Source organism: Loxodonta africana, chromosome 25 (assembly GCF_030014295.1).
Source record: "Loxodonta africana isolate mLoxAfr1 chromosome 25, mLoxAfr1.hap2, whole genome shotgun sequence".
Taxonomy (NCBI): Eukaryota; Metazoa; Chordata; class Mammalia; order Proboscidea; family Elephantidae; genus Loxodonta; species Loxodonta africana.
Window position 1 is genome coordinate 60,313,837 of NC_087366.1, and position 12,772 is coordinate 60,326,608.

The 12,772-nt window shown below is 41.4% G+C and overlaps 1 protein-coding gene across 1 annotated transcript in view; it reads left to right on the forward strand.

Moving 5' to 3' along the window:
* The first annotated feature begins 5,450 nt into the window (after window positions 1-5,450).
* Window positions 5,451-12,772, forward strand: part of USH2A (usherin) — an 894,134-nt gene continuing 886,812 nt past the window's right edge. The window contains exons 1-2 of the mRNA XM_003419876.4: window positions 5,451-5,964; window positions 10,868-11,033. Coding sequence (XP_003419924.2) covers window positions 5,480-5,964; window positions 10,868-11,033 — 651 coding nt within the window. The 5' untranslated portion in view covers window positions 5,451-5,479. The remainder of the gene's footprint in view (window positions 5,965-10,867; window positions 11,034-12,772) is intronic.

Here is a 12,772-nt window from a genome sequence, read left to right on the forward strand (position 1 = left end):
CTCCAGATACCTAGTTTGAATCATTTGTCTTTAGATTGTTTTATCTAGAGCACTGTATCAGTTTTGAACAATTATTTTCCAATACTTATACTTCAGAATTTATTTTCCTTATTAATTTTTTTAAATTGAGCTTTAGATGAAGGTTTACAGAGCAAATGAATTTCTCACTGAAAAATTAATACACATATTGTTTTGCGACTTTGGCTTCCTGTTATTATTGTTTGTTTTATGGGCCTATCTAATTTTTGGCTGAAGGGTGATATTTTCCTTATTTTAATGTCCTGGCTAGTAGAATATTGAATAAAAGAAGTGATAGTGGGTGTCCTTGCCCTACTCTTGGTTTAAAAAAATGCTGATTATTATATTATGTTTATTGTTATTATTTATGATGTAAGTAATTTTTGTAAATGGCTTATATCAAGTTAAGGAAGTTTCCTTCTATTTCTATTTTGTTAAGTATTTTGGTCCTAGATAAACAGTGAATATTTCAGAAAATTATATGCATCTGAGATAACCATATGGATTTTGTCCCTTAGCCCATTTTTATAGTGCATTACATTAATATATTTTCCAATTAAACCAATTTTGCATTTATGGAATAAACCCAGCTTGTCAGGAGATTTACTATCTTTATACTTCTCTGGGTTCAGTTGCTTATGTTTTGTTTACAACACTTTTTGTATTTATATTCGTGAGTGAGAAGGACCTGCAATTTTTCTTTCTCAGATTCTCCCGTCTATTTTTATTACCAAGGTTATAGTAGTCTCATAACATAAGTTGGGGAATAATCTCTCTTATACTCCATTTGCAAGAAGTGTGTGTAAAAATTGGAATTACAGTTTTCCCAGAATGTAAGGTATAACTAATTTGCACAACTCTCTGGGCTCATTGTTTTCCTTGTGGGAAAAAATGTAATTGTCGATAATTTGTTTAATCAATAGAATTCTTAAAGTTTTCTATTTCTTTTAAAAAAATTACTTGTTTTCCTTTCCTTTTTTAGTGAGTGTAACTTACATAAGCGCACCCATACAGCCTGACGAATTTTTTACACATGTATCTACCAGTGTAACCACCACCCAAATCACAATACAAAGTATTGCCAGCACTCTGGTAGGCTTCTTTGAACCCACTGCCATTAGATCCTCTGCCTTGGAGGTAACCGTTGTTCTGACTTCCGTTACCATAGGTTAGCTTCGTCTGTGTTTGAACTTCGTGTAAGGTGACTGTATGCTCTTCGTGTGTCTGGCTTTCATGCACTGTCATGTCTATGAGATTTATCCATGTTGTTGCATGTAACAGTAGCTCATCGTTTTCATTGTGTTGGAACATTTCAGTACATGAACGTACCACAATTTACCTACGCATTCTACTGTTGACGGATATTTGGGTTATTCTGACCTGCATTTCTTCTTGAATCTGTTTAGATTACAGATATTCTTTTAGGAATTTGTCCAATTTGTCTAAGAATTCAACTCCTCATGAATCACCCATAATATTTTCTTGTATATGCAATCCTTTGAACCTGTAGTTTATGCACTAATTTTTGTATTTAATGTTTGTTGTACCTGCACTGTTATGTAGAGATTAGTCAGTTTTAATAGTAAATCCATGAATATCAAAAGGACCAAGGATAGAGGATACCTCTCGAGAAACAAACCTTAACTTCCAGTAAGCTTCTCCAGAATAAGCAGAAGGAACTTATTTACAGTTACCTAACTAACAGGGCATTTCCTTCACATCTTTGGAACAAGGAAATTCTGATTCGAAGTGACGTGATATCTATACCACTAAAAAAAAATTGAAAGAGAGCTGCCCATTCCTTCCATCCCTGCATATGGGGCACTTTGCGTTGGGACTTTACCATTCCTTCTTTGAGAAGTGGAGACAATTTCACAGCCCTTGAATCTGGGCCCTTGAATTGGTCGCGTGACTTACTGTGCGCTATGCGCATGAGCAAATGTGATGCAAGCAGAGGCTTGAAAGACCTTGCACACCGAGACCTCTTATCTTTGGTTCACAGGAGTTTTTCTGGTACCATCAAAATAAGCCCAGGGTGACCACCCGTCCATGACTCATCCAGTTGATATCAAGCCAACTGCTAGATGAGAGAAAACCAAAACCAAAACAAACCAAACCAAAACAAACAAAAGAAAAAAAACAAGCCATTGCCATTGAGATGATTCTGACTCATAGTGACCCTATAGGTCAGAGTAGAACTGCCCCGTAGGGTTACCAAGGAGCTGCTGGTGTATTTGGACCGCTGACCTTTTGGTGAGCAGCCTAACACTTAACCACGGAGCCACCAGGGCTCCTAGATCACAGAGTGAGGCCAAATCAGACCATCCAGCCCCAGAAAAGACTGCCCGGTGAATCTGCAGATGTAGAGAACATAATGCAATGTTTGTTGTTTTAGACCACTATGTCTTGGGGTGGCTTGTTGTGCAGCAACAGTTAACTGATACGTGCCTTAAAAAAAAAGCTCACTGCTACAAACTTTCTCCTTGTACACTTTAACTTTCTTCTTTTTTTGCCCCTAGATTTATTTTGCAGGTGCTTACAGGGATGGTGGAACTGTCGGTGCCCAATTTGTTTACCAGATGTGCCCTCAAGATTGATAGGAATGAATTGCAAAAGTTGAGGGGCATGTTAATCCATTGTCTGAAAATTAGAGGAAGAGTTTTTAAATGTGGAGCAGAGTCCCTAATCTCAGACTGTCTGTTTTGAGTCATGACTCCCTCCTACAAAGCAGAGTTGCAGTGTGGTAGAAGATTTTTTATGTCCAGGGTGTTGAGAAAACAGGTACACTAAACACCACAACTGAATGTTAAAGTTAGTGCTAACATGTCCAGGGCATAAAGACACACAGTCCCTGAATCGCTTCTTTGAAAACAGGTCGGATGCATGTTCTGTAGCTGGTTTAAATAATCCATTTGTCAAATTCCTTCTGTCATATATGTAACTATTTCCAAACATGTTTTCCCTTACACACTAGCCCATTTTACATTAAAATTTCTTTTTAACTCAAAACAAATGAAATAGCAAAAACTGTCCTTGCAAGAATGTAATACTCAATATGTACAGAATGGGATAATTTGACAAAAGGTTAAAAAAAAAAAAGAGTTTCCTCTGGAAGCGCCTAGTTACAACTGATAAAGTTGATGTATAAAAGGGCTGCAGTTTCTGGGTCTCTCAGGGAAAAGAAATGAAAGGAAATCAGAGAGAAGATATTTTGGGTTGTTTCTGACTGCTTTACTAACCAGAACCACCATGAAACCACTCTCTCTCATTTCTATAAATAGGTTAATTTATACAAAACAAAGCCACAATCTTTGCTTCCCAAACAAGTTTTCCATTTTTAAGATAAAAATGCAAGGCTAAAAGTACATTGGTTTAGAATATGCCTCATCTAGGATGAGATCGCTATGAGTCAGAATTGGCTCGATGGCAGTAGGTTTGGTTTGGTTTTGGTTTAGGATGAGATATCACAGAGAGGAGGGAAAAGGAGGGGTTTGGATGTAATAGAGAGGGCATCGAATTGACTACAAACACGCCCATGTCACCGCTCCCATATTCATATTTAAAAAAAAAAAAAAACTGCCTTCGATTCGATTTAGCAATATCATTTTTTTCTGTAGCGTAATTAATATCCCTGATCTTCCAAACCCAACGTTTAGAGGTATCATCAGATGTTTCTCATAATCTACAGAGGTGTATGTGTTTAGGAGAGTATCCAAGGGTGAGCCGTCAGTAACAACTGAAGGGTCAGCAGAAGCTTCCATCCGTGCACCAAGCTAGTAAACCCAAACAAAAACCAAACCCATTGCCATCGAACCCATAGGACAGTGTAGAACTGCCCCATAAGGTTTCCAAGGCTGTAATTTTTTGGGAAGTGGACTGCCACCTCTTTCTCCCGCTGAGCAGCTGGTGGGTTTGAACCCCTGACCTTTCGGTTAGCACCTGAGTGCTTAACTGCTGCGCCTTACCAAGCTAGTGGGACCTCGATATAGTGCTGCTACTGTTAGTCGGTGTGGAGTTGATCTCAACTCATGGCAACGTCCTGGGTGCAGTGCAGAACTGCTACATACGGTTTCCAATGGCTGCGACCGACCTTTCTTCCAGGGCTTCTCTGGGTGTGTTCAAACTGCCGAACTTTTGTCGGGTCATCTAGCACCTAACCGTTTGTGCCACCCAGCTTGCCTGTCAACGTATTAAGGGGGCATAATCCCAATTATACCTCAGAAAAAAGAAAGAGCTTTGGCAATTACTCATTGCATTCCTGTCTGCTAGTGGCAGGTCATCTTGATTAGGGAATGACATGGATTTAGGCGCACGGGAGTAGACAGGAAGAGGGGGGCAGCCCGGGATTAGAGGGTGAGGTGTACTGCTGCTTTAAAATTATGCATGCGTGACCCCATCCAGGCCCCTCCCACTGGCCGAGGTCCCCGCCTGGAAGCTTGGGGCTCCCAGTTCCACGCGGGCCAACAAGCGGACTTCGCTCTGAGTTTCAGGTAACCAGGGGTTTGCTGTGCGGACTGTTTTACCTGCTTGTCCAAGTCCTCCTCTCAGCATCCCTCTGCTGAGGCCTATCTGCTAAGAGTAACCTGGGTTCCTGCCGTGTTGCCAGGCAACGAGGGACCACAGTCCTGTTGACGACCCATTTGTCACACTGGGGGGACTGACTGACATGCAATAAAAAAATGGTAACTCAGCTTACCTACCCATACGATTACTGGCACAGTATTAGGGGTCCATATTTAACCTACAGATACGCAGTCATCTGAGGAAGCACCGATACAAACCTTTGCAAAATAGGAAGCAGAGGGCAGACAGATGGCACTGAGCTCCTAATCAGCTTTACCATGAGCTTAAAGTTGCCGTACATGCTGGGGTGAGGGGGAAAGGCCCGGAGCGCTTTGCCAGCTTTACTTCGGGCATCTGCAAGTTAGCTCTGTGTTACAGCATAGGGTGCGTGTGTAAGGAAAGTCTGTTCAGTCCTTTACCTTGTTAAGTAGAGTAGGTGGTGCTAATCCCCTGGGGGGTGACCGTGTGGCGAGTGAGACACACTGCACAAGTGGGTGTCCTGTGGGCTTTTACAGTGCTTGGCTTACCCAAGGCAAACAAGACATTTGCCCAAAGAATGACGGTTCTGCTCTTTAAACAATGCACTTGGAGATGTCTTTTTGAGAGGCTCAATAATGTCTCTTTGTCAGGGGATCAACTTAAGTTTTAAAGACGGCCCAGCTCTTCCGTGACACTCCTGTGTTTCGATTCACAGTTACCAGCTGCTGCTCATGTCTTGGCCGCTGCTCAGAGCGCCCTTGGTGTTACCTCCCTGTGAAAACGTGTCTGCAGTTGCCCGAAGATGGAGTCTCTCAACGTTGCTTGAAGCGCCCTGCCTTAGAGTGTTGCTGGCCAGCTGCTCGGGCCTTATTATTTATTTAGGAATACTTTATCAGGAGGAGAGGGTTTTTTTGTAAACATGAATTGCCTGGCTCTTTCCCTGGGCTTCGGCTTCTGGTTTCAGGTCATTGAAACATTGATCTTTGCCTGTTTTGCTTCCTTACCATTGGCCGCCTCACGGGGTCTTTTCCCAAGGCTGGAGAATGTCGGGGCTTTCAAGAACGTTTCGGTTGTGCCAAGCCAAGCAACGTGTGGACTACCAGACCGAAGCACCTTCTGTCACAGCTCGGTGGAGGCTGAGAGCGTTCGGTTCTGTAGCCAGAGGTTGTGCGTTCAGGACTGCCCGTTCAGGTCTTCGTCCCCCACCTACACGGCCCTGCTCTCAGCAGGCCTCCGGGGCTGCATCACGGCAGACGAGCACGGCCTGCCTCCCAGCTCCCCGAGCAAGTCTCCGAGTTTTATTTTCGGAAATCACAAGAATTGCTTCTCTTCTCCTCCTCCTCCAAGGCTGGCGGCATCGTTTACTTTAGCCGTGTGGTTGAAACCTGAGGAAGAAGGCGTAATGTAAGTAGTAGCGGGGGTGCAAGCTTCACTAAGAAGACCTAAAAAAAAAAGGGCCCTGGAAAATCAAGTAGTCATGAAGATTCGTGCAACTTGCATTCCAAACAGAAACGAAGGCTAACACTTCAGGATGCATGTGACTCAAGGTCCCTGCCTACATTAACCTGTTGCCGGCTAGTCAATTCCGACTCACCGTGACCCTGTGGGACAGAGCAGAACTGCCTCACAGGGTTTCCAAGGCTATAATCGTTGTGGAAGCAGACTGCCACATCTTTCTCGTGTGGGGCAGCTGGTGGGTTCGAACCACTGACCCTGCGGTTAGCAGTAGAGCACTTTAACCACTGCTCCACCAGGCTCCTACTCCTACCTTAGTCTTTCCTATCTGGGTTTGGAACCCCCCATTTTTTTTTTTTTTTCTAAAAATTATTTTTGTTTATTTCTATGGAGCCCTGGTGGCACAGTGGTTAAGAGCTTGGCTGCTAAACAAACGGCCAGCAGTTCGAATCCACCAGCTGCTTCTTGGAAACCCCATGGGGCAGTTCTTCTCTGTCTTCTAGGGTTGCAATGAGTCGGAATCGACTCCATGGCAATGGTCTTGGCTTTTTAAATTTTTATTTTATTTCTATAGATGAAATGAACCATCAAAAAACATTGTGTGGGAATAGTTTCATTGCAGGCTGACTCATTTCTTTCTTAATACTTAGCTGAACTTGGGTTTTAGCCTTCAGAGACACGACCAGGCTTAGCATAAGCACGGGCACTAGTAATATAAATAACTGGTATTTTCAAAGTCCTCATCATGGTTTATATAAACAACCTCTGCCCACAAGAGTATAAAATCTTTATTAGGTAGATAGTTCTCTGAGGGCTACAACCGTGTTTTATTCATCATTATTTTCCCAAGAAAAAATGTTTGACACAGGGAACATGTTCAGTAATACGAGTTTAATAAAGGGGTAAATGAGTAACACTCAATCTCTGGAAAAACAGCTTTCGTCTCTTTCCCTTGGGGTGTTTTCATTTTCTAATTAGTCAGGAAATGTGTGGGGAAGCATGAGAGATCCAAAAAAGTTTCCATGCTGTTGACACGGTAGAAATGCCCTCAGTGAGTGTGGATCGGGGTTCTTTCAGGGGCCTACGTACAGCGATTAGCTTTAAATTGCTGAGTGACCTCTCCTAGCTGGAGAAGGAAATGCAATGGCCAGCAGAGACTGCTCCTCAGCGCCCCCTGTGTTACCTTAGTTACCCTCTGGTTTCTTACCATTTTTTAAAAATTCAGCCTACCTGGGGATCTTCCTTTGAGGCTGTAAAACACGTATGTTGATTTGGAAAAGTAATTTTCATTGACTCTATACTTTGCTCTTATGCTTTTTGAGTGCTCCTTCTTTTATCTCGAGGTTTTAGCCTGGAACACATGGCTAAGCCATCTGTTTCCAGTTACAATTTGCAGCCAACAAGTTACCCTAAATCAGGTACAGGTGATACAGGTGGCCCTACCTTACAGGGAGTGCCTCTGTGTAAGGCTTAACTACCTTATCATCATTTTTTTTGTTTCTTTAATCGTTTTTTCTTTCTGTAGTCTTTTCTCAAGCTTATATCTAGTACAATGTTTCCTTTAAATGTGTAGAGCTAATCCAAGAAATTATAATAAGACAGTTTGGGGGCATTTTTTTGCTTATCTTTTATCTTCCTGTAGGGCTTTGGCCCTTGTGCTTGTGATGTTTTCTTCTGTTTAAAAATCTTGGCTGAATGTCTATAAGCTTGTGAAACAAACCAGAAAAATCTTATAATCTTGTAAGCAAATATGACTTCAATGTCTTTGGTGTTTAGTTTCAGTTTGACAAGTGAAAGTTGGCATATTTTCATTTTGTTTTAAATTTGGAGTGAGAATAATCACGAGCCATTATCCCTATTTCTGTATCTCCCCTAAAAGAAAACCCTGTTTGAAATTCCAGTAAATTTAGCCTACTTAGTTTATGTAACTAGGATCCAAAGAGTCTTAAGAATTTGTCTCTTGACAAATATATGGGTAGGATAATTTTTTTTTGTTTTTCCCCAAGCTCACAGGGACACCTCCGTACCAAATTCATCTTCTATTGGCATCATTTTGTATAAATAAGAGAGAGGGTATTTATAGAGGTGGTAGCGCCTGGTTTATGTTTTTGAGATTTCCATGTATCAAGGTCGTTTCCATTCTCAAAACTAAAATACCCATGGGAATTGGGGGAATTTCAGGGTGTTTGCACTAGATAAGTAAAACAAATAAAACATGGATTATCCAATTATTGTTTATTCAGGAGCAGAATAAATCCAGTTCCTAAATATTTTGCTACCTGCCTTCCCCTCACATTCATTATCTACCAAAGCTAGTATGTTTACAAGCAAACAAAATAGCAAGGAGGAGAATCAATAACATATTAAGAAATGCATTTTCAGTAAGCTGGGGGAAATAAGTCTGCAGTTGGTAAATATGTTCTTGAATAATGGTCAGATTCTCACTTGTAGATTTAAACTCAAGAAAAATGAAGAGAAGTAGACTCTTCTTAGATTGATTAAGCTCTGAAGTCAGGGGATAAAGAGAACTCTTTCATTGCAGGGACTTAGACATATCCAGCTACAGAAGGGTTAAAAAAAGAATGCACAGCAGAATTTATATAAAACCTTTATTTCCACTTTATGTAAAAACTTCATATCAATTAAACCTATCCACCTAAGTTAAAACAGGATACTTACTCTGAGAACTTTGTCAGAAAATATAGAAGAATAGAAACTATTGAGTGTTCTCCAATCAGGGAAATAGTAGATGCAAGTGAGGAGACTTGTCAAGAGTGCTCCCTTTAGAAAATACTTTAAAATATCTTTAGCAATAATTTTGGCTGAGCCGGTCTTTGCTCTTTGATGTTACTTCCTCAATTCAATCAGTAACTCATCATTAAAGAAAAAAAGAAAAATTATTGTGTTAAAATATAAATAACAAAAAATTTTGCCATTTTCACTATTTTTAAGTGAATAGTTCAGTGGCAGTAATGGCATTTGCCATGTTGTGTAAGCATCACCGCTATCCATCCTCGAGAGCTTTAATTTACATCACCCCACACAGAAGCAGTGCCCCTGTAAGCAATGACTCCCCCTTCTAACAGGGAAGACAGATGGGCTGATGTTATAGAGAGGGAGCACAGCGTGTTAAGTGAGCACAAGGCCCCTTTAAAACCTTGAGCGGGAGAAGGTGCCAGGATCAGGCATCATCATGGGAGGAGTTGACGCCTGAGCTGAGTGGGAGGCCAGCAGGAGGAGGGAGGTCCAGGCTACCCAAGTACTAATGAAATTCTCCTCCTGGGACGCATCACCTTCGTGGGTTCTTGTCTGTGAGAGCCAGACTGCTGTGCGTGTTTATAGCTAGTGATTTGGGGAGGTGTTTGTGGCTGTTGTCGGCGATATTTGTCTTTAAACAGCGGATCTTTGGGAACCATCCACTCGGGATCCATTCATAAGATTCTCTCTCCTGCTCAAAAGACGACTTGTGAAGTTGAAATGTGATAGAGAGGAGTGTAATTTGGGTTCACATCTGTTTCTGCTTAGAGGGCACGTAGTAGCCAGAAATGGATGATGTTGTAATTAGTAAAAAATAAGTTCAAGTGAATATAAGTTGTATTGGTTTCCTGGAGCAGCTCTGACAGAGTCACAGAAATTGGGTGGTTTATAAAAACAGAAATTTATTTTCTCGCAGTTCTGGAGACTAGGAGTCAGGTTATTGACCGTGTTAGTTCTTTCTGAGGTCTCTGGGGTAGAATCTGCTCCTGCATCTTTCCCAGCTTCTGGTGATGGCGTTGCTTGGCTTGTAGGTCACTCCAGTCTCTGCCTCCGCCTTCCTGTGGCGCCTTGCCTGTGTGTCTGTGTCTCTTCTCTTTTGTAAGGACATCACTCATACTGCATTAAGGTCCAATCCACTCCGGTATGACCTGAAGTTAACTGATAACATCTTCAAAGACCCTATTTCCAAAGAAGGTCACATTCAGGTACCAGAGGTTAGGACTTCAAATATCTTGGGGATTCACAGTTCCATCCATAACATAGATTAAAACATAAAAAATGATGTTATATGCCTATTTGAAGGAGTCTTAAGGGTGTGCCATTGTGACAAGGTCAAAAGTGATTTTTTAATAATTTGAAAACTGACCTAAATCTAGACCTACAACTTTAAAAAAAAAAAAAATCCTCTGTTTTATCAAAATATACTTTCACCATGTTCTTAGTAGATAGAATGACCTTTCCTGCGAGATCATTAGCATTCTGTCCGTGCCTCAGTTGGGCTTTGTGGTCATGGATAGGTAGCCAGTCATCTTACGGACACAGCTGTGGCTTCTGGCCGGCTGAGGAAGGGGCAAGTAGAGGCTGTAACTGTCCATTCTCCATTTCATCGTGGGAACTAAAGAGAGTGAGTCAGACCACGGGGCTAGCAGTTTTGAGCTTTCCATGGGCGCTACATTCTCTTCATATGAGAAGAAAAGGAAGGATGTGCACTGAAGACCCAGTACCCAAGCGGGATGTCGTGTGTTGTACCATTTCCTGTGAAAGAAATAGCAAAGGAACTAATGAGCCAATGGGCTAAATGTTAGTTTTGCAGAATGATTTGCCACTTTAGTTTCTGTCATGAATCCCTAATGAAGGGTGCTGAGACTCTGGGGAATGTATTGTAAGTAAGAATCCTATTTTTTTTTTTAATTTAAATAAAAGGGCTTCTTCATTGCCAGAAAGCTTTCTTTGAATATGATGGGATTCAGGCCCTTATTCATTGTGCTCCATTTTGAGTGGAATTTGGGTCATTTGACCGCCACTATATGCGGTGCCCTAGTATGTCTTTTGGTTGGATGCTGACCTTTTCTCTCTTTTCTGGTTGCTTCCTAAGGTGTGTTATAGAAAAGGCAGTGGATGGGCAGATTGTGTTCAAACTCACAATATCTGAGAAAGAGACCATGTTTTATTACCGCACAGTAAACGGTTTGCAGCCTCCAATAAAAGTAATGACACTGGGGAGAATTCTTGTGAAGAAATGGATTCATCTGAGTGTGCAGGTGAGTAAAATGAAAAGTATTTAACATTTGGTTAAACACAAGGGTCTGTCTCCCTTTCTCTCCTTTAAATGGCAGCTACCCACAGATTGGAAGCAGTGTCTCTTGGATTTCACGTACGTGTAAGCGACAACCAAAGAAGAAAAATATTTAAATAATCTAATGATGCTTCTGTTGATATACTAGCATTTTCTCCTCAAAATAGCTGTAAAAACTCCCATAGAAGCTTAAATATAAAGGTATTTGGAATAACAATATCCTGGGGAAATTTCTGTTTTACTTGGCTAGTACATTTTGTTCAAAAATGTGTGAGGCCTCTCTTGCTGTCATGGCAGTATTAAACCCGCTGCTTGGTTTTTTACAACTGTCTTTCTCACATAGCATCTGATGACGTGAATGAAATTTGGCTGTTGCCTTAAAATGCTGACCTTAGAACTAATGAACTTTACACTTCAGGCACTCAGAGGTCTTACCTTATTACTTGACTTGTCAACCGCAGTTTGAGAGAGCTGTGAGATGTGTGGTATTTATAGTCCCGGAACAGAGGCAGAGTTTGTCTCTTTGTTTCTTCAGGGCACTGGAATGGCCCAAGGCAGCCAAAAGCCTCCCCTTCCTCTCATACCAGACGTGCAGGGATTGGTAGTTCCCGGTGCATGCTGTCTCTTGAGTGTCCAAACAGTGGTCCATGCAAACCCTGTTTCCACTAGAGGAGATTTGCACCCCCATTCATTTTATGAAACTTACCTTTGATTTCTCACATTGTTTTTTCCCTGAGGCGGTTGGTGAGCAGACATCCTCAGAGAGCCTTGAGAGTTGTTATTTGGCTTTAAAGTCATTTTCAGCATAGGTATTGTTGTTGGTAATGTAAATACCCTTTGCAACTATCTCTGTTTTGCCTGATTGTAACTGTGCAATTCTGCCATGTTTTGGCAAAGCAGTGCACCAAAGGAGGAAGGGAAGAAAATTTAAATATAGATACAAATGCAGAGAGAAAACCACTGACAAAGGAATATTCAGTTGGTGTGCAATGCAGTATCGACTGAGGGATTTCAGTTAGCGCCTGAGTTTAGCGAGTGCAGCTGGCAGAGAGCAGGGTTTCCTTGCCACCAGGCCTCAGGGGATGTCCAAAGGTGTAGCTCAGCCTCGTACAAGGCCCTGACTGGGGCACAGGTGGTTTCAATCCAGTGCTTACCTCCCATTTTCTCAGTAGCTAGTGGCTGTGGGACCTACTTGTTCTAGATCGCAAACTCGTCCATTTTGCCACAGAAGAATTGAGCTATAATGCTAAAGATGGGGAAATAGGAACTGCCAAGAACGGGAATCTGCAGAAGATGTCAAATAGATATGTTTGCTGCACATTTTGCGGTCAACAATTATTTAAAAAAAAACATTTCCTTTTTCAGTTGCCTTTTTATTTTGCCTTACCTGTGAGACTGTGCCGTGTTGTAGCAGGCAGTAGTACATTAAAATCCTCACAAACAAAGTTTAAAATCTAAATGCAAAGAGGTAACTGTTCCTGAATTACTCTCCTGGGAGTAAGATGCTTTTGGAGCACCTATTGAAATCAGCATTATCATTTCAATACATGTCAAATATGAGTCATTTCCCAGTTTAGGCAAAATTTTTTTATAAATCTTTAAATCTTCCTCTTCTTTCAAGAAAAGGTTAAAGTACTTATGATTTAATGAGGCTGCTTTACATCGTAACTGTTTGACTATCGAGAGAAAACTTGTCCTTTCAAA